Here is a 22,615-nt window from a genome sequence, read left to right as displayed (position 1 = left end):
CACAAGATTACAGCTTCTTTTTTTTTTTTTTTTACCTAACCCATGGGTACCAGAAATATTCCCCCAATTCTCGAGAGTTTCAGCCAAAGGGGTCCCCTTACTTACACTCTGCCCAGAACCCATAATGGGCTACCAAAAGGACACCAAATGTGCCACCTTATCGCCTAAGCGACGGCTCACACCCCTGCTCCTCGGAGTTCTCAAAGGTGAACTCACCCTGTGCCGGCTGGAGCTGTCCGAGAGGAGGAGTGTAGTCTCGCTTGTTGGGGCGAGCCTAGAGTCCCTTCGTGGTCACCAAAACTGTTACAAATTATACCTCACAGGTCACGCACATAAACTGCTGCAAATTATACCTGATAGGTCACGCACAAAAACTGCTGCAAATTATACCTGATAGGTCACGCACAAAAACTGCTACAAATTATACCCAATAAGTCACGCACAGTTCGAGTCTAGGCTGAGGCACACGAACAAAGTCCACAACTGCAAAGTTCCCAAAGATACTAAAAGAAAAAGAGTACTTGTGGCACCGTAGAGACTAACCAATTTATTTGAGCATAGAGCTGCTCAAATAAATTGGTTAGTCTCTAAGGTGCCACAAGTCCTCCTTTTTCTTTTTGCGAATACAGACTAACACGGCTGTTACTCTGAAACCAAAGATACTAAGTTTATTACGCTCGAGCGTGGTGCCCCCCTGCTAATCAGGAGGGGACCCCGAATGCAGGTTATACAGAGATTATATACCTTTTAGCAAAGCATGTTGCCCTCATGCATCGGAAACCTTAGCCAATAGACAAACCCTTCCTTTATCTACCACCTATTCCTGCTAAGTGCATCCCCCGTGCTAAACCATTACTTCAACTACACAACATGGTCCTAAAGCAATGCACCAGTAGCCTTTCTTATCAGGATGAGAGGCTCGCATCAAGGCCAAAAGGCAAGGAATTAAAAACAAACAAAGAACAGAAACCGGGAGTCGAGACAGGCTGAAAACAAGAGGGGGGTTTTCACAGGAATGCAGTATCTAAGGAACACTCCTCCTGGTGCATAATGTGTTTGCTTTTAGACAATGGTGGGCCCCAAACCAAAATAAAGTCACATATGCACATATGCTAACTTTTCCTTAACATTATCTTCTTTCAGATGTTTCTATCCCACCTCAAGCTCTGTATGTCTCGAATCAAACATACGGTATTTTTTACCCATACCCTTGCCCCTCTGTCACTTCGTTACCCGGGTTTGTGGCTTTGTAAGCGAGTGGAAAGTTTAAGTCCAATAACAGTTCTAAAATCCACCCTTTCTTCTGCATCCTTGATAAAATCCTGCTCTTTGTCTTGGTTGTAATTCTACCTCCTCCTTTCTGGGTGTTTAGGCTACTCAGATCTAAGTATATATGTATCTCTGTTTTAGTTAGCCCATACTGATGTGTTCATCTGCTTATCAGAGAAACACACATTAGCTATACTTGCAGGCTGTGGTGGTAGTGTTGCTTGAGGAGGAGTTCCACTTGCATATCAACTGAGTGATGTCTTACGATGGATGGATCCTAAAATAGCCACTACCGGTCACAAAACAATTCTGAGGTTCAGAGATCACGTGAGGATTGTTTGTATTCATTAACCCTGTCATAAATGCTACATCAGTTAACTAAAACATTTTTTGACTCCAAAAATTTTTTAAAGCTATTCAATATACTAAAATACCTGCCATTGCTTTGTACCCCCAAACGTTTCCAGCAGAATTCCACATGCTGGAGAATTGCATTGGATCTGGAGCCAGCAACTGGAGTGGCTGAGATGGATGCACCTCTGAGCTTAGCAAGTGGATTCTTTCAGCACCTATTTCTAATTTGTAAAAAGATTCACACATCACCTTTAAATGTAGTGTGTGTGTAAATTTAATTAATAATAAAATGAATATTGCAAGCTTGTAATGACAAACACACAATACTTCATAACAATACAAGACAAAGTAAGACACATCTCAAAAGACGTAATGGTAGATCAACTGTGTCAGATACTGTTCCTTCTAAAGAAGCGGCCCATGGACTTGCAAACAAGTGTATAGGTATGATGATGTCCCCATACTAGCCTTGGGGTTTAAGCAATGGGTGAATAAAGGATTAGGTTAGCAAGAATTGTACTACCTAGTTTCTAGTTGCAGGCTCTTCTGAACAGTGACTTTGTGCGTATAGCAACTGCCACAGTGGGTTTCCAATTCTGATTGGGGCCTTTGGGGCATTATCACATCTTGAGGGTTCTGTTTAGTAACATTATATGGTCTGTTTTAGCAGCTGCTTTAGTTTACGAATAGGACTGGAAGGTTCATTACACGCTAATACAATGCTCTGCAATACCTATTAGCGATTCCAAGAAGCAATAAGTTAAAGGTTAAACCTTGTCCTGATGTGACATTTGACCAGTTTATTGTGGTAGTTGAAGACATTCATTTTTACTGTTTAATTAGACTGATACCTGCTTTCCAGAAAACCCAGCACCTGCATTCTTTCAGGGTTAGCCTCACCACTGGACACATCAGGACTAATCAGTGTTGCCAACTCATAATTTTTTCATTAGTCAGGGAAACTCAGGCTCCCCCACCTCCTGTGAATAATGGGATGGCTCTTCTCAGTCCCACTCCTCCCCTCTTCCTCCTTGCAGCGCCCAGCCTGGAAAGGGGGAGAAGAGGGACCCTGCTGCAGGCACCCCAGGCCTGAGAGATGGGTTGAAGAACCCCAGCAGTTGCAGGAGGAGCAGAGGTGGGGCTTGGGACAGATGTGGGCACAGGATTGATTTGGGATTGAGGGCAGAATTATTTCTTGCTGAGCAGGGGAATGAGCAGATGTGGAGGTGAAAGAGCTGCAGTGGGACCTAAAATCACATTACTCTAATAACTTGGGAGAGTGGGCAGCACTAGCTGTAGCACATGTGCTGGAGTGGGCAGGCGAAGTTCAAAGGACCCAGCATAACCTCTTTTTAAAATGCCTCATGATTCTGGGACCAATCTCACGATGTTTTGGTGTCTGAGCTTTTTTAACCTTTGGGGTTGTCAGTACTGCTCCTGATTCCTTCAGCAACAAGTTACATCCAGTTGTCATATTCATAGAATGTTTATATGGCTAACTAGTCCTGGAGGGAGTCATAATTCATATTCCATGATTAATATCATTCAGCATCAGACCCACCCCTAAAACTTTGTGAGAAGAGTTTGCACGTAATCAGCCAAGTAATGAAGCTATTGATTTGAAATTTGTGCAGGCACTGGCTAATCCATTGCCCCATCCATGGTTAGCTGGAGACACAATGTGATCACTAACCCAGATGAGAGAATTGTATGCTAAGAAAAGGCCTGTTAAACAATACAAATCTTGGTCTCATTGCTATAGCCAGTGTGGCTTAAGGGAAAGTCAGAACTGTGCATCACAGCATGCATTAAATCAGCCAGGCTCCATGCATTAATGTTCTATGTCCTTGTTGTCTTACACTGATGGCGATCAGAGGCCCTTTTCATCTGGATAAGCTAGTGACATTTCCTCGATCAATATGTATGGCTGTGAGGCTTAAAGATACCTCTGGGGAACAGGAATGAACTGCTCTTATTTAACCAAGGGCTGTGACTATATAATTGTATTTTTTGAATATCAAATATCAGCTATTGTGTCATCAGAGAACTGACAAAACTGGTTTGTAATTAATTGCAGTTACTTAAACTTAAATAGTAATATAATAAAATATATGTAATTACTATTTTGGTACAAGCACTGAACCTACATTTAATTTACTAGCTGAGAACCAGACTTCTTACAAGATCACGATCGGACCCATTCTAAATACCTTTTGAGAATTTGCAAGTTGAACTTGAATTGCGTTCCTGAAGTATGCCCTACAGGTCCAAGGTGGAAAATGTTGGGTGAAACCTTGATGCAGCAGTTCCAGTGAGATTTTTGTGAACACTTTCAGATTTCTAATTGTAGTAACAATAGAAAACATCTCCCTCGCTTCTCTGCAAGAAAGCCAGTGTAGCTGCTTCAAAGTGGATATAATTCCCCAAGGCATTTACAATGCAGAAAAGCTTTCCACACCCTTCTCACCCTCTTTCCCTTTCCAGCTATAAATAAGGCCTTATCCACTCTGAGGATTTCATCCGTAGCGACCAGACACCTGTGCAGACTCTCAGTGCTTTATGTATCCGCACTAGAAGCTGCAGTATGCACCAATGCAGCTTATCCTTGCTTGAAACTGGGGTAAGCTGTGATTTGCACTAGTGCGGTTTGTAGTGACTTTGCCTATCTACACTAAGAGCCAGATTCGCAGCTGGTGAAAATTTACATAGTTCCACTGTCCCCCAATATGCACCTCGCCAATTTACACCAGCTGAGAATGGGACAATACCGCTTTGCACAAGTGCAGCTGTGATAGTGGTTGGTCATTAATGGCTAAAACTGGGGCAAATCCCTAGCCTAGACAAGTTCTAAATGTTGCACATTCCTTTAACTGAATGTAATGACACCTAAATAGCCTGACTAACATTTTCTGCCACAAGTAAGTGATCTGTGTCTATTAGATAAAACCATCTTCATTACACCAACCCCTGCAGCTGGGCTGGCTGGTTCCTGACTCATTTGGCTTCCTGGAAACCATGTTGCCATTTCTCTGTGTCAGAAGAATCTCATTGTGTAATAATATGAACCTTGATGACTAAACCATTTTTCAAACACTACTTCTTTCTAAAGCTTTTGCAAGCTTTCTTTAAAGAGACACTATCATCATAAAATATGGTCAATAAAAACATCTGTAACTCTTCTAAGGTACTATGTCCACCCCTGAATCCTTAGGTCATTTTTCTTGTAATATTGTATTATTATTATTATTATTTATTATTATTTTGTATTGCTGTAGTGCCTTGGAGCCCCAGGCATGAACCAAGGACTCCATTGTGCTAGGCTGTACAAACACAAACCAAAATGACAATCCTTGCTCCAAAGAGCTTACAATGGAACCATATTTTTCCTATTGTGGGTTGTCTGTTTTTTTTTCTTTTCCTGTTTCCTTGAAAGAATCACACAAATGCTCATGGAAACTTATCAACTGAGTGTGTATACACAAGTGCTGTCACATGAGCAAAACAAAACAACAGGGAGCGATGTATTTTTCTTTAATCTCTTTCCGTTCTATTAAATTTAAGTGCTGCTTGTAACAATAATAGGTAGAACATTTTCAGGCATAAGTGACCTTCTTTTAAAGAAAAGAAAATCTATAATGAGTAACTATTCATTCTAGAGGAAAAGGTGCACAGTTTACAATAGAAAGGGGAGAAGAAATACAGAAAGGAGAAAAGCTGTTTTGTTTTAAATGAAAAGAAAAGGGCTCAGGAGAGGAGAGAGACTGCATAATTTCTGCATGTGCCCACTTCCGTACAGAATATGGTCCATGTTGGGAGATGGACATATACACGTATGGGTTTTCTCTCTCAATTCTCTCATCTTCCAGTTGGTGTCATGTGGAACTGGGCTGGTAGGTGGGGAAGGGATAGAGAGGTATGAGGAAAAGGTGGGAGGGGCTGAGAAAGGGACCAGAATTAAAATAAGATGATCAGCCTCCTCCAGCACTGGTTTGGTTTTCGCAGATTTCTTGGTACGGACGTATTGTTAGGATGGCAGACCAATGAATTACAAAGTATATGTACCAAGGAATGCTGCTTCACAGCCAGCGATCACGTGGTAGCCAAATGCTTCATTGAAGTGATAAGATCGCCAGTAACAGACATAAACTGAATATCCAGCCAGACCATCTTAAAGATCTAGCTAGAGACAGCTCTGGGTGGTGCTTGATCTATAAAAAGAGGCTACGTCAAGGGAACCAGAAGAGGGGGGCTATGCCCTCCCACTTTTTACCTGCCGTAAGGGCAAGCAATGGTGGGGAGGGTGTGGAGATGAGCAAGCAGGGGATGAGGTCTGGGGGGTGGGGAGAGACAGCACGGGAGCAGGGCCCGGGGTTTGGGCACTGGTGGGCCCCCCTCCCTTTCAGGAAGTTTCTGCCACTCCTGGCTATGTCCCTTTGGGATTTGCGGTGATGGTGATGTGCTCAATTAGAGGTCCTCAGTTTTTGTTGATCCTTATAGGTGGGATCTTTTGTGTATTCTGTGATTACACAGCTACTTCAGTCACCCCTGATCAGAACATTGTAATTCAGGATCTAAGCTACTGTGTTGTTAACCTATATGGTAACTTTGCAGAGGTAACTTTGAAAAAGTGAACCAAGTCTAAACCAATGCAGTGATATTTCCCTGAGTCTGAGCACAGTGTGAAACAATAGTTCTAAGAGGCGTGACCTGCCTCTGGCATCTCAATTGGGTGTTAATTCTGAAACCTACAGGAGATAATTTAATTGCCAACATTATTGTTTCACTGCTGATTGCTTTTGCAGAAACATCCAACACTGTGATCTTCCCACCCCAAGTTGCCTCCTAAATCTACCCAGATGCCAACTCCCCCCATTTTTAATGTATCTGAAGCTGTCACAGGTTCACAAGGCCTTGTCTGTAGGCAAAATTTTAAACAGATTCTTAACTTTTTGTAGTAAAAGAGAACTGACCTGATCTGTAAGAATTACTACATTATGATGCAATATCACTTTGTTTCCTTTCTGTCCTTCCCAAAGACTTTTGGACAGATGCCCTGTCTTATCTACTGAAGCATAAAAAGATAATATCAGATATCCTACCAAAGGACAGCAAATAAAACTGACAGCAATGCAGCGCAAGACAGAATACACTACACTCTTTATTATAGCCTGCTGTGTGTGCTTTTGTTAGTCTTGACCCTTCGGTAACCCTTTGCCAAGAGCAGTGTGAGTTTAGGTGCTGGGGTAGGAAGCCAGTGTTCTTGGAAGATGAGATTAGCAACTGTATTCTTGAAAGACTGGAAATGTTTTGTTTGATTGGTATTTGAGGAGTAAGTCTCTACAGTTGAATGTTCTTTTAATAGATATTCCATACTGTTATCTGCACAGGTCCAACAGTGTGAAGAACAATCTTTGTTTCACTTGAATTAAACTCCATGCCGATTCCACGCTGCAAATCTCCAGTCGCTCAAAGATGACGTTAGAAGGAGCAGCCTCTTGCTATCTTAACAATGGAAGGTCAGTCTTGTGCTAATACAAAGATTATCCAGCAAGTACCCTCTGGATCAAGTCCTCCACCCTTCCTTAACTTGCTGAAAATACATCGAGAACTTTTAGTCAGCAAAATCCGAAACACCCAGTGTTTGATTGACAACTTGATCAAGAATGAATACTTCTCTACTGAAGATGCAGAGATTGCCGCACAGTTTCCTATTCAAGCCGACAAGGTATATCCTTATTTCACTAGACAGCTTGAACTTTTTATTAGCCATGTAAAACCCCACAAGTTGAAGTGTATCTGGTAACTTTAGCTCAACTATCTTTCAGACTTCTATTGTGTTTGATACACATTGGACTGAGTTCCCATCTCAAGTATCACTGCCACTATTTGGCACTCTAGAGGGTAGGCTCAGCACAGAGGCTATTGAATGGGTAGGGTGACTGAACAATTCTCTCACACCTAGAGGAGACCCTGCCAACGAGGAGGGTCATTGCTGAGACAATCTAAGGAAGTTTACACAGTTGCTATCTTTGCTCTGTGGATAACCAGAGAACACCAGGCAGCAAGGCTACCAGTCCAGCACCTTTGACAAGCACTGGATTCACATAGAAAATAAATGAACGTTTCAAGACCATTATATAGGGTTGAAAATCATTGGTGTATTTGAGCAGTTAACAGCCCGGGGGTGGGAATGGGGTAGCTAGACTACTCGGTTACCAACAAACCGAGGACTTGAATGTCCAACTACAAAAGCAAACCCTGTGGGATGGGACTTTCAAAAGCATTCAATGTCGTCCAACTCTGATTTTGTTCGCTTTACCATCAAGACCCAGTATTCATTTAGGGTTTGAGCCAACTCCCACTGAAGTCAATGGTAGCCTTTCTGCTGATTTTAGTGGGAGGTGGATTGTGTCCTCATGCCCTGGCAATTAATCTCTGTAAATCTGTTTGTTTGCAGTTATAAGAAAAGCTCTAAAGACATAAATTTACAAAAAAATCTGTGATATGAGCATATTTTTAATTGTACACCTGTACTCTTTGGAGCATTGTTACCCTGCAAAATACTTAAGAGGGACGCAGAGTTTATTTCACTGTGACACAGGAGGGATCATAAATTGGTCCTAGTTTAAAGGGGGGAAAGGGTTCATTTTAAAATACTCTTCTCTTTAAAGACCTAAGTGCATTCTGTATCCTTCTTCATGAAATTGGAAAAAACCTTGATATCCTGACACATTTTGGTTTTAGATCTCTGTCTCTGGGAGCAAATATTAGCAAAAATTGCTTGGGTTTCCAATTCTTCCACAAGAGAAAATGTTCTAGGCATTTTTTCCTGTTATAGTGATTTAATAGACTACCTGACTCTGACTTCCCTTATGAACCAGTTATGCAGCTTTAGAGGTTTCAGATGTGTGTCACAGCTAGAGGAGAGTGAACGGCAAAAGATGCAGAATCCTGGGCTTCATCAATGTGCAGATTTCCCTAGGATAATAACTCTTGTTGGTTAATGGACATTGTGACTGTGGTGCTTACTCTGTGTAGCTAACCAAAGCTGGGAGTTGAAGGGTGGTGCATTGTATGATCATCTTGGGTTCTTTTTTTGTTCAGTAGTATAATAAAACAGTCAGTCATTTACAGAGGGGAGCTCTCAGCAGAGGCAACATGTACTTCACAGGACCAGGGTGAAGTTCAGTTTTTGGGCCTGATCTCCCACAGAGAATCCTGCAGAAGGGGCCAGAAGTGACTGAAAACTCAGGGATAGAAAAACCCACAGGAGGCAGCTTGGAGGGAAGGATTCAGTGAACCCCACCCCACCCGCTCCACATTATTTGTCAGGGGAGCAGGGTTTGACCCCAGAGAATGAGCTGCAGGACCAGACCTAGACCCTGTGGTGTTCATGGGCATCTACAAGAGGCCCAGCCTGTCTGCATGGAGGCCCCATGCATCCATTACCTCTCTGTGCCCATAGAAATTCCTGACAGTGCAGTTCCATTGGGCTAAACTATCAGGAACTCCTTCCCCATGGCTCCCTCTTACGCCCCACTTCACCAGGATTTTCCTTAAAGGAGAATCCCCACTATCGAGGGGTCTCTGTGGAGGAGGCTAATGCAGCCCCTGGGGTTGTTTCCTGATGCGACCACCCACATTTATGTTTACCAGGGCTCCATCCTTTGTTCCTTTTCTTTTTGAATTGAAACGATTTGTAACTGTAAGCTTTGTTCACATGGAATATCTCCTATTTACAGTTTTCTTATTGAATATCTGAGGTGGAAGGAAAAAACTGATTGTCTGAGGAATGTTTGCTGGCTACAAGTAGGATATAGATGTTCTGTCATAAGAGAGTTGCCCCACTTTTGCAGATCCTGAACGAGAAGGTGCAGATTTCCAGACCAGAGGATTTGGGTGAAGGTCTCTAATATCTAAAAATCCTCTTTTTGCTGTGCTCTGGTGTATTCTATCCTGCACTGTGGGCTCTCTAACTCATGAGAGGCCAGAGAAAAGTTGCCTCAGAGATTAAGGAATTTGGAAGTCCTTTGCCTACTGAAGAAATTGAGCTTGTGACTAGCAGGAACGGAATCCAGTCCATGGAGAAGTATCCTTAGGGTGAAGGCTGTACTCTCTAGAAACACTTGCACTAAGGTTGTCACGTGCTGGTTGTACAAAAATCAAACTAGCCCTGGCCCTCTAGATCTACCCACCAAACCTAACCCCTTCCATCTAGTAGCTGGAGTCAAACTTTTTTGCTAGTGGGTGTGAACATTAACTCTCCTATGGCTGCAGAATGAGAGGGGCATACAGCATTGCATGCACACGCACGCTCTCTCTCACCCCCCACCCAATCCCCCATAGCATGGGCAGGGAGAGGTGACCTTGCAGAGTTAAACTGCTATGCTTAAAGAAGGAAGAGTGCTTGTTTGGTTCTGCATTCAAGTCCAGGGAGACATTCTGCTGTCCACACTGCTATTCAGGCTAGATTCTGATATAAAATTAAATAATGCAATTTAGCCTCAGAAATCAGAGGACCAGGCCAGGAGGTCAAAAATCAGTCCTCTGGTTTCATTTAATATAGGCAAGATTTGAAATCTCCTGCATGACTGTGGTGACCACCCAGACCAGGAATTTCCTTTGCATTCTACACTATGGAGCACTGTGTCCCTTATCTTTATAGCTGGTCTATGTACATACAGTAGCTGTTGTGATGAGCCCAAATTAAAACCTCTGATCCAAACCAGAGTTGCAGATCCAGCCTCTTTGTAATGCCAGAATCCAAACACTCAGTCCAAACACACTGAAGTTTGGGATAGTTCAGGTTCAGATCCAGATTCTGACATCCCAGCTTGGGAAAGTAGACTCTAGGCTTTGATTGGGGTCCCATTTCCAATCCTGAAGCATCTCAAAGCATTTCATAAATGTAACTGATCCACAATCCTATGTATCGCTAACGTTCTACATGGTATTTCTTCAGGTTCGTAAAATTCTGGATCTGGTTCAAAGCAAAGGAGAAGAAGTTTCTGAATATTTCATCTACATCCTGCAAGAGGTCTCTGATGCATATTATGAACTACAGCCTTGGTTGGATGAAATAGATTTCCACCCTTCAGAGAATATTCAAAATAAACCTGTTGTAAATACAGATCCAGGTAGGAAGAGGTGTAAGAGCCAATATGCAAGTCAATTCTCTGTAGAAAACATGTCTCCAGAGAAATGTGTGTTAATATTAACCAGGTTAATTTAGTCTATTGATTAGCCTCACTATTTGTCCTGATTTTCCTAGCCTCGGGAATCAAGCTTTAAAAATATGTAACCAGGGATAGACCCTACATTGTGGTTCTTGTTTTCAGTCTGAGTAATATGGGGTGAGATTTTTATCCCCCCTACTATTGTCTGTGGCAACATACAGGATCTGTAGAAACCAGAACGCCAGCTAGGGAAAATACCACGGTGAATGCATTGTGTAGGGCAGCTGTAGGCTTCCTTATACAGGCCTCTTTACAAAGGTATATAGGGGGCAGGGCATCTAGAATGCAGCACTGTGGGGATCCTGCATGGTGCTGAGACAGGCTTCTGGAACTTAGAACAGCCCTCTCTATTATCTAAGTAAGTTATGCTGAAGGCCATTTTAGACCCCAAAGCATGGCAGAATCATGAGGGCATAGAGGTGGATTAAAGTCACCTTAGTCCTCCCCGCATAGCGCTGCAAGCCGTACAGTCATGTGTACCACTCCCATTTAAATATTTGAAATTAATTCACTCTAAAAGTATTCGGTTTTAGTGATCAGCTACGGTCAACTTTTAAAAAAAAAAGATACTTAAAACAAAATAATGAGAGAGCTACCTTACTGAAGCCAGGAGGGGGGAAAAAGGAAAAATTTCAAAAAGCTTACCAGGGAGTCAGATGAAACAGCTGCACTGTGGTACGTCTGTGACAGGTTCCCTGCAGTGCAACCTGGAACTCGGATACTGCTGAGCCCTCTATCCCACCAACCTGGATTCCCTCTCACACTGTGATGCTGTGACAAGTTGCAAACCTCTCCAGGTCCTGCATGTATACAGCTATGCACAGGCAGGGACACACCCAGCTGAGTTACATGAATGCTTTCCCCAGCCACTCATGAACTAACAATAGAGAGGCTCCAGCCAATTCCCCACAGCTCCCCAGCCTAGGACCCCAGAGCCGTACTGTCTTGCCCTTGTTAGAAGCCCGGCCAGTGTGAGTTTATTACCCAATCTGCCCTTCCCTCAATGTGGAGAGGACATGCACCAGCTCTTTTTACTGAGCAAATTTCCCAAGCGCTTCATCCAAAACACACTGGTTTAGATAGAATATAAAATAGATTTATTAATTACATAAAGATAGATTTTAAGTGATTATGAATAGTGAGTGTACAGATCAAAGTTGGTCACCTAAGAAATCAAAGTAGAATCACAATCTGAGTTCTATAAGATAGACAGGATTTGAATTAAGCAGTGTCTCACCCTAATGAGAGTGTTCCCTCATACACAGGCTGGGATTCCTCTTTTCAGCCTGGGACCACCTTCCCTGTTCAAAGTCTTTGTTCTCCAGATTTGTTTCCTGGTGTTGAGTTGTGGGAGGAGAGAGGCCAAGTGCTAGTGTCACTTCCAGCTTGTTGGAAAGATCTTTTGCTATGATGTGAGTCAAGCAATCTCCATTGTCTATGTGCTTTCTCTGGGATGTCTCCGCTATATACAGTTCTTGGTGTAGTCCTGATGAGTGTGGATTCCCCTTAATGGGCCATCATCAGTGTCTGGCAGCTCCATTGTTGTACCTGAAAGACTGGTTGTAGGTGTTTCCAATCTTACAACGTATTTAAGTAACACACACACATAGCAAAACTTTGTAACTTCACATACAGTGATAGCACATACAATCCAACAGGATATTAATATTCAACAAATCAAGACTTTTAAAATGATATCTCACAAGGCGTACTTTGTACAAAACCTATCACCATGATAAATATGGGGTGCCAGGGTGCTGCTTTGGGGTACAGAGTATCACAACATCAGATCAGCATTTTCAGGTGAACTGGAGCTTTCATTTTAACCATGTAACCTAATGACAGCAGTTTAAGCATCAGCATTAACTATTTCACTTTCAGTTGTTTTTGCAAAAACGTCCTGGGATTGTAGGTGGAGCTTGAGTAGTATGCCACCATGACTCCTGAATTACCCTTATAGATAAGAGGTTCTAACCAGGTAATCGTGTGATAAGAACGCAGTGAGCTGTGTATCTAGGATCATCTCTAAAGAGAGGCAAAGAGTCCTGTGGCACCTTATAGACTAACAGACGTATTGGAGCATGAGCTTTCGTGGGTGAATACCCACTTTGCTGGATGCATATAGTGGAAATTTCCAGAGGCAGGAATAAATATGCAAGCAAGAATCAGGCTAGGGATAACGAGGTTAGTTCAATCAGGGAGGATGAGGCCCTCTTCTAGCAGTTGAGGTGTGAACAGCAAGGGAGGAGAAACTGCTTTTGTAGTTGGCTGGCCATTCACAGTCTTTGTGGGGGAGAGGGATAGTTCGGTGGTTTGAGCAGTGGCCTGCTAAACCCAGGGTTGTGAGTTCAATCCTTGAGGGGGCCATTTGGGATCTGGGGCAAATATTGGGGATTGGTCCTGCTTTGAGCAGGGGGTTGGACTAGATGACCTCCTGAGGTCCCTTCCAACCCTGATATTCTATGATTCTATTGTGCATTAAATAACAAGAAACACATGCACTCTGTAGTGTTTGTGCAAAAGGAGCCAAAGAAAACGACTATGTAAACACTCAGCTGCTAGCTGAAATATCTTAACATTAAGTGTAGCCTGACAGCAGCCCAGCCACAATACTGGAATACAGCCCTGAGGGTTTAATTGAACGTGTATATTTTGTATATGTAGCTTTTTTTTTCTAAACCTCAAGCACTTTGTTTGTTTGTTTTTTTATATATCCAATAGTGTTGGATCCCCGTCTCCGATCAGCCCTAGAACTGATTAGTCTTTAACACACGGCACAAAATAACTGCTCTGTGATTATCTTTGGCAAAGTGACAGTAGATTTTTAGTTATATTATTAAAGTTAAAATATCACATTTTTAGACAGCCCTTCATCTCAAAGGATGCCAAAGCATTTTCCAGACTATAAATATAAGACTCTTAACCCCCTCTTCTGAAATGTAGACTCCTTTGCAGTGAAAACACAGGAGAATTGCCCAGTGGTTATGGTTTTTATTATTCTATAAATTGTTTTTTAATCTGTTGAGGTGCCTAGAGCCTGGGGGGATGATGATGATGATGATTATTAACAAACTAACAAATAGGCAAGGAGCAACAAGTGACAAAGATGCTCAAGGGGATGGAACTCAAGACATATGAGCAAAGGCTGAAGGAACTGGGTATGTTTAGTTTGGAAAAGAGGAGACTAAGCGGGGACATGATAGCAGTCTTCAAATACTTGAAAGGCTGCCATAAAAAAGATGGAGAAAATTTGTTCTTTCTTGCCGTTGAGGGCAGGGCAAGAGGCAATGAGTTCAAATAGCATAGCATAGCAGATTTAGATTAAATCTCAGGGAAAACTTCCAAACTGTAAGAACAGTAGGACAATGGAACAGACTGCCTAGGGAGGTTGTGGAAGCTCCTTCACTGGAGGTTTTCAAAAGGAGGCTGGATTGCCATCTGTCTTGGATGGTTTAGACACAACAAGTCCTGCATCTTGGCAGGGGGTTAGACTAGATGACCCTTGCTGTCCCTTCTAACCCTGCAGCTCTAAGAACAACTCAGTTAACTGAAACTGCCAGGGAAACTTACAGGGAAGAGGGTAACCATCTAAATTGTCTGTGGCTTCGACATCCTGACCTTTGAAGAAAGGGCGGTGGGGTCTTTAGGCCTCATCCAAAAGATGGCAGCATCAAGCAACACAGTGCCCCCTAATACAGTGCTGTGCCACTGGGTCAGTACTGTCTGCAAGGGAAGCTTATTTTCAACTGAATCACCAGCACCATGTCCTAGGCAGCATCCTGTCAAAGTACTGGCAAAACAGCCCTCTTGAGCCTGTAAAATGCAATTACACCAGGTCAAGACTGTGGGGAAAGCATTGTGAGCCAGGAATTCTAAAGGCACTCAGGAACAGCTAGCAATCAGATCTTTGCAATCGTCCTAATCTTTTAACTTGGCATGTAGAAAGTACCTGATGCTGTAAAAATAACCGCTCTTAGTTTGTTCCTTTGGACTGAGAAATCACACCCAAACCTGTTAGCCAATTCATGACTATCCAGAAAATAAAGCATGCAGTTGGAAAATGTTGCTAAGCAGAAATTATCTTTCTTATCCTGACAGGAGGTTTGCTAGTGCCTCTCTCTCAGATTTGTGCTGAACACATGCAAAGAAGAAAAAAAAAAGTTCACTATTACAAGTTGTTTCCCCTCCAGAGAAACACTACTTGTCATTGAAAAAACCCAAAGAGCCCTCTCTGAGGGCCCTGACGTTGCCTCTCTAGAAACTGTATAATATCAAAAGTCTCACCATTTCCCCCCTGTTTCTAGAGAGGCAACTTCAAGACAGCATGTATTTGATAAAAGGTAGGAAGGAGTTAGCTGTAGCCTAAAACTCTTATATACCTAAGAGCCACAGGCATAAGTGCTTGTATATAGCCAGTCATTCCTCCTTAGTTCCGAAGCATGGCAAGACTTTCTATACTGTAGCCCTTATGTTAGAGTCGATCTCTTTTAATAATTAATTCTCTCTTTAGTCAGCAGGTACCGTCAGAAACTCAAATATGAATTGGCACGAGACACAAAGTTTGTTATGTCGTATGCTCAGAAGGAGGAAATGCTTCTGGAGGAAACCTATGCTGCTAGTCTTATCGAGCTGGTCAGTTATACCAATGAGAGCCTAGGCAAGGTGAGCCGCTTAGAAGATCTGTTTGATGATAGAATTGGGTTAATTAACGAAGATGGAGAGACGATCTACATCTTTGGTGATGCAGGTATTGGAAAATCCATTTTGCTACAAAAGATGCAAAATCTTTGGGCCAGAGGCGAATTGGATGTAGGTGCCAAATTTTTCTTCCGGTTCAGGTGCAGGATGTTTAGCTGTTTTAAGGAGAATGAAGCCATCTGTTTGAAGGATCTCCTGTTCAAATACAACTGTTACCCAGATCAGGACCCCGAGGAGGTATTCAACCACATCCTGCACTTCCCTCATACAGCCCTTTTCACGTTTGATGGTTTTGATGAGATCCATTCCGACTTTGACCTGAGCAGCATCCCCGAGATCTGCTCACCCAATGAACCTACCCACCCTCTTGCCCTGTTGGTGAATCTTCTCAGCGGAAAGGTTCTTAAGGGATCCAGGAAAGTTCTGACAGCAAGGACAGGAACTGAGATCCATCAAAACATCATTAGGAAGAAAGTACTGCTCCGAGGGTTTTCCAGCAGTAACCTGAAGGAATACACTAAGAATTTCTTCAGAGATGAGGAGTGTCGGGTATTGATGTCGAACCAGCTGGAAGCAAACCCCAGTCTCTGCAGTTTGTGTTCAGTGCCTTTGTTTTGTTGGATTATCTTTAAATGCTTTGAACTCCTCCGTTCCATGTTCGACAGTCATGAGCTTCCAAACTACTCAGTTACACTCACAGATGTTTTTTTGCTCATGACTGAAGTTCACTTGAACCGAACTCTGAAAACAAATTTGCTGAAGAAGAACACCAGGAGCCAAGTGGAGACATTCAGGTCGAAAAAGGAAAGTCTGTTCTCTTTGGGTACAATAGCACACATGGGGATGGAGAAGTCTCTCTTTATCTTTGACCAGGAGGAAGTCACATCCTTGAACGTGTCAGAGCAGGATTTGCACCTGGGATTCCTCAGGATGGTTCATGACTGTGGTGGCTATGGAGAGCAGTCCTCCTGTGAGTTCTTGCACTTGACCCTGCAGTCTTTTTTCACAGCTTTGTTCCTAGTTACTGAAGAGAAATTGGGTACAAAGGAGTTACTGAAGTTTTTCTCAGAGTGCTCTTCCACCGAGACTGCTCACTCTACTTGTCTCCCTATTTCCTGGTTGCGCAAATGCCCTATAGGAGAAGATCCTTTCCGAAATAAAGAACATTTTCACTTCACCAATCTTTTCCTCTGTGGTCTGCTTTCCAAAGACAAGGAGAAGCTCATCAGACATTTAGTTTCACCTGCAGCCATTAAGAGGAAAAGAAATGCGCTCATCACATATCTCTTAGAAAGCATGAAATTTCAAATGCAGAGCCTGATGCGGGCAAGACTTAAGGGTTATAAACAGATTCAGGTAATGCCCAATTTTGTTTGGATGCTGAGGTGCATTTATGAGACTCAAAGTGAAAAACTAGCCAAGCTGACTGTCAGGGGCATGAGGGCCAACTACATCAAACTCACCTATTGCAATGCGTATTCGGCAGACTGCAGCGCCATTTCCTTTGTGATGCAGCACTTTCAGAAGCATCTGGGTCTGGATCTAGACAACAATAATATCAATGACTATGGAGTAAAACAACTTCAACCTTGTTTTAACAAGCTTGCAGTGATCAGGTAGGATGTTGTGCCAGGTGACTGTTTATCTTCGATTTATTACGCAATATAAGCATTAAACTTACAGAAACTCTTTAGCGCTTGAGAGGGCTAAAGGCACCAAGTGCTCCTGGAAATAAACTGTGTTCGGCTTTTAAAGCCTTGTTTCAGAACGATCACCTCAGTAACTTAAGAGGAGGCAGCCCCAAGCAGCAAAATTTGCAGGGCTTTGGAGTTGTGCTCCAGCTCCACTCCAGCTCCAGGCAAAAACCTGCAGCTCCACTGGTCCGGAGCTGCTCTGCTCCATAGCCCTGAAAATTTGGATCAGAATTTTGAACGTTCCAGAGTTTGCCGATTTCAGATCTTTGTGTGTGTGTGTGTGTGTAAGGTAGGATAGCAATAGGGACCAGCTGTGTGAATTTTGAATCCAGATTGCAAAAAATGCCACCAGAAGTTCGGGGTGTTTAGGTCTGTGGTCTTGATTTGGGTCCATCTCAGATTATGTCTTGAAAGTGGGCCAGGTTCTGTGAAGAAAACACAGGAGGTGGGGTGGGGGGAGCAGGGAAGGAGAAGTACTTGCTGGTAGTACTTCCCTTACATGAAAATTTGCTAGAGCCTGTCCTGGCTTCAAAATATGGCAGTGGGAGGAATCTGCCATTCAGAGCAACTGCTGATGAGAGCAGTGTGCCTTTTGTGTTAATATGGCTCATCCTGGCATGAGGACTATCATTTCCATTTGTTAATTCCTGTAGGACAGAAAATGACATTTGTAACAACCCAAACCTAATTTCACAGTGAGTAATTTGAAAAGCAGACTCCTCTGATCTGTAGAAATTGAGCCAGATTCCCTCTACCGATCAATGCATCTTAGAGTGAGCAAGCTACCAATCTCCTGGAAAAAGCAGGAGTGGTTTGGCGGCAGGGTGTTCTTAAGGCTTGTCTGCATGGCACCACAGCGCGGACTCTGGGGTTGTGAATTGCATAGCATGCAAACAGGTTGTGCTGTACCTGCCCCGTGCAGACCCTGCTAGCATGAAAGCTACCTGCTTCTCGTTATCTTTTAATTCATGCCAGCAGGATCTGCATGGGGCAGTTACAGCACAACCTGTTAGTGTGCTCTACAATTCACACGCCTAGGGCGTGCAGCTGTGTAGACAAATCCTTGGCATTGGAGCTTGCTTCAGGAATGGCACTGGTCAAAAATTTTCCAGCGGATCAGTTTTATGTCAGAAAATGCGGATTGCTTGAAATCGAAATGTTTCACAGAAACATGTCGATTTTGATTACGTTTAACAGAAAAACTTCTAAACTATTCATTTTGATTAGGTCAAAACAATTCATCTTTATTCCTTCAACTTTTGTATTATAAATTTATAATATAAAAAAAAAGTTTAAGATGTTCTGATTTTTCTGAAACAAAATATTTTGGAGTATTTTGTTTCATGAAAAAATTCAGTTTTTTGACTTTGTGTCACAATTCAGGGCAAAAAAGAAATTTCTAAATTTCCTATGGGATGGAAATTCTGTGTTTTGACCACAGTTCACTAGAGCATATATGTCATGGCTTTCAGAACATGCTTCTATACTTGCCTGTTTTCTAGCCTTTCACTGAGTATGGGGAGGGATGGTGAGATGACTGGTGGCCCGTTGAGGAGCTGGGTTTTGCTGGGATAGGTATCGTTGTGGGGATGCCAAGTAGAACATCTCCTGTAATTATAATAAACGGTGGGAAAACGGGGATCTATCTGTGGTCTGTTGATCTACTGAATTTTTTTGTTTTTAATTCTGTGTACAGCATACAGAGCATTAGGTGGGAGCTCTATTTTTTTAAAGTGAAAGTTTTAAAAACTGAATTAACATTTCTGTTAATGGCCTTAATATATTAAGGTCTGATGCTCTGTTAAAATGTCAGAGGAAAATGTGTAGATCTCCAGCAATCCATGAAGAGGAGGCCATAGAATATCCTGTGGCTGGTGAACCCTTCATAATCTGACTAATCAGCCATCGATTCCCTTCTTTCTTCTTTCAGGCTAAGTGTTAATCAGATCACAGATCATGGAGTAAGAGTACTATATGATGAGCTCTCCAAGTACAAAATTGTGACTTTCCTGGGGTATGTATCAGTTCGGAACAGCACAAGAGATAATTGTTACATTACAGCACCTTTCATCCTGAATGGTCCTTCAACACTAACAGCTGGAACACTAGCAAGTACAGGATGGAAACCCAGGCCCCTTTAGGGTATGTCTACATTGCAGTAAAAGACCTGGGGCTGGCCCAGGTCAGCTGACTTGGGGTCGCAGGGCACCACCTGAGCCTGAATGTTTACACTGCAATTTTATAGCCCTGCAGCCTGAGCCCCTGGAGCCTGAGTCAGCTGACCCAGGCCAGCCACAACTGTGCCCACGGGTCTTTTATCGCAGTGTAGACATACCCTTAGTTTACTGAATCTGAACATGGCAGGTTTTATAAGGCACCATTTTGTGTCATAGTGTAGTGAGATGTGATGCAGGTGTCTGTGTGACAGCACGGCCGGAGAGGGACAGGGACAGCCAGTCCCCCATACAACAGTTTTTCTCCTGTCATAGAATCATAGAATATCAGGGTTGGAAGGTACCTCAGGAGGTCATCTAGTCCAACCCCCTGCTCAAAGCAGAACCAATCCCCAATTAAATCATCCCAGCCAGGGCTTTGTCAAGCCTGACCTTAAAAACTTCTAAGGAAGGAGATTCTACCACCTCCCTAGGTAACGCATTCCAGTGTTTCACCACCCTCCTAGTGAAAAAGTTTTTCCTAATATCCAACCTAAACCTCCCCCACTGCAACTTGAGACCATTACTCCTTGTCCTGTCATCTTCTACCACTGAGAATAGTCTAGAACCATCCTCTTTGGAACCACCTCTCAGGTAGTTGAAAGCAGCTATCAAATCCCCCCTCATTCTTCTCTTCTGCAGACTAAACAATCCCAGTTCCCTCAGCCTCTCCTCATAAGTCATGTGTTCCAGACCCCTAATCATCTTTGTTGCCCTTTGCTGGACTCTCTCCAATTTTTCCACATCCTTCTTGTAGTGTGGGGCCCAAAACTGGACACAGTTTTCCAGATGAGGCCTCACCAATGTCGAATAGAGGGGAACGATCACGTCCCTCGATCTGCTCGCTATGCCCCTACTTATACATCCCAAAATGCCATTGGCCTTCTTGGCAACAAGGGCACACTGTTGACTCATATCCAGCTTCTCGTCCACTGTCACCCCTAGGTCCTTTTCCGCAGAACTGCTGCCTAGCCATTCGGTCCCTAGTCTGTAGCGGTGCATTGGATTCTTCCGTCCTAAGTGCAGAACCCTGCACTTATCCTTGTTGAACCTCATCAGATTTCTTTTGGCCCAATCCTCCAATTTGTCTAGGTCCCTCTGTATCCTATCCCTACCTGCCACCGTATCTACCACCCCTCCTAGTTTAGTATCGTCCACAAATTTGCTGAGAGTGCAATCCACACCATCCTCTAGATCATTTATGAAGATATTGAACAAAACCGGCCCCAGGACCGACCCTTGGGGCACTCCACTTGATACCGGCTGCCATCTAGACATGGAGCCATTGATCACTACCCGTTGAGCCCGACAATCTAGCCAACTTTCTACCCACCTTATAGTGCATTCATCCAGCCCATACTTCTTTAACTTGCTGACAAGAATACTGTGGGAGACCGTGTCAAAAGCTTTGCTAAAGTCAAGAAACGATACATCCACTGCTTTCCCTTCATCCACAGAACCAGTAATCTCATCATAGAAGGCGATTAGATTAGTCAGGCATGACCTTCCCTTGGTGAATCCATGCTGACTGTTCCTGATCACTTTCCTCTCATGTAAGTGCTTCAAGATTGATTCCTTGAGGACCTGCTCCATGATTTTTCCAGAGACTGAGGTGAGGCTGACTGGCCTGTAGTTCCCAGGATCCTTCTTCTTCCCTTTTTTAAAGATGGGCACTACATTAGCCTTTTTCCAGTCGTCCAGGACTTCCCCCGATCGCCATGAGTTTTCAAAGATAATGGCCAATGGCTCTGCAATCACAGCCGCCAACTCCTTTAGCACTCTCGGATGCAACGCATCCGGCCCCATGGACTTGTGCACGTCCAGCTTTTCTAAATAGTCCCGAACCACTTCTTTCTCCACAGAGGGCTGGCCACCTACTCCCCATGCTGTGTTGCCCAGCGCAGCAGTCTGGGAGCTGACCTTGTTCGTGAAGACAGAGGCAAAAAAAGCATTGAGTACATCAGCTTTTTCCACATCCTCTGTCACTAGGTTGCCTCCCTCATTCAGTAAGGGGCCCACACTTTCCTTGGCTTTCTTCTTGTTGCCAGCATACCTGAAGAAACCCTTGTGTCCTTGATCACAGGATGGATTCCTACAAACGGCAAAGCTTGCTCATGTTGCAGTGCTGATCAGATGTGTTCAATTTTGCAGCTAGTATCTGACCTCCTTTGTCTTTATCCACCTCTAGTTAGGTAATTTCTTTCTTCTATACAAAGTAAATATAGCTTACAAGAGAGAAGGGGAATGGAAGGGTCAACTTTCAAGGGGTCATGTTTATTGGATTCTTTTGTATAACCACACTTACCCATGCAGGAAGCAGCGATTTCCTTAAAGACCTAAAAGAAAATTAGTTTTTTTGTCAAGTTTGGGGTGGTGGGCTTGTTAGCTTTTACTCGCTACTTTCGGTTAAATAGTGGCATAAAAATTACTTTATGAAAAGTGAACTTAAGTCCCAAGAATTACCTCCTTCCACCAATGCCCTATTCCCAGTGTACCTAGTCAATAATCTAACCTTGCAATGAAAGGAACAGGATGTATTTCAGAGAGCTTTTATGAATCTAATAAAAAGAATGAGCACATATTTTGCATGGTTTCTGGGTCATTAACTTTTACATAAAAGTATTTTCATATTGGCACCAAAAAATGGAAGCTGGGTTTGCTGGAAGAGCTCATTTACTTCTTTTTAAATATAAAAATAAATATTTAAATCTTTGTCCAGGACCCTCATAAAGATAGATACTCTGTGTGTATCAAAAATATCCAGGTTGTGTATATTCAGGTAACAGCAAAAATAATCTGTTTTTACTAATGTGATTTTTCTTTAAGCTTGTACAACAACCAAATTACTGATGTTGGAGCCAAATACGTTGCAAGACTCATTGAAGAATGTTCAAGCCTCACATATGTTAAGTATGTCCAGGATTTTTCCTTATTATGCTCCGTGGTACCATAATTAGGGTACATCAACTTTAAAAGGGAGAAAGAGAAGTGTTTCTTACGTGAATAAAAGAAAACACATGTAGATTGAACAAAAGGAGGTTTGCAAAGTTATGTACTTCCTTATAATACTCTGACAATGACTGCTCTGCTTGCATTCCTTTAATGCTTAATCTTTACTAAAGATTGCGTTGCCCAGTGGGATGCATTCACC

The 22,615-nt window shown here is 42.9% G+C and overlaps 1 protein-coding gene across 3 annotated transcripts in view; it reads left to right on the top strand.

Annotated features, from left to right (window-relative positions):
- NOD1 (nucleotide binding oligomerization domain containing 1) overlaps positions 1-22,615 on the top strand; it is a 50,612-nt gene that overhangs the window by 11,829 nt on the left and 16,168 nt on the right. For all 3 annotated transcript variants that reach the window (XM_074945590.1, XM_074945591.1, XM_074945592.1), the window contains exons 2-6: positions 7,011-7,348; positions 10,586-10,760; positions 15,370-17,173; positions 19,182-19,265; positions 22,291-22,374. In XM_074945590.1, coding sequence (XP_074801691.1) covers positions 7,133-7,348; positions 10,586-10,760; positions 15,370-17,173; positions 19,182-19,265; positions 22,291-22,374 — 2,363 coding nt within the window. In that variant the 5' untranslated portion in view covers positions 7,011-7,132. The remainder of the gene's footprint in view (positions 1-7,010; positions 7,349-10,585; positions 10,761-15,369; positions 17,174-19,181; positions 19,266-22,290; positions 22,375-22,615) is intronic.

The sequence above is a fragment of the Natator depressus genome, chromosome 2 (assembly GCF_965152275.1).
Source record: "Natator depressus isolate rNatDep1 chromosome 2, rNatDep2.hap1, whole genome shotgun sequence".
Lineage (NCBI taxonomy): Eukaryota > Metazoa > Chordata > Testudines > Cheloniidae > Natator > Natator depressus.
The sequence above is the reverse complement of the archived record's forward strand: the minus strand, read 5'-3'. Positions and strand labels throughout refer to the sequence as shown.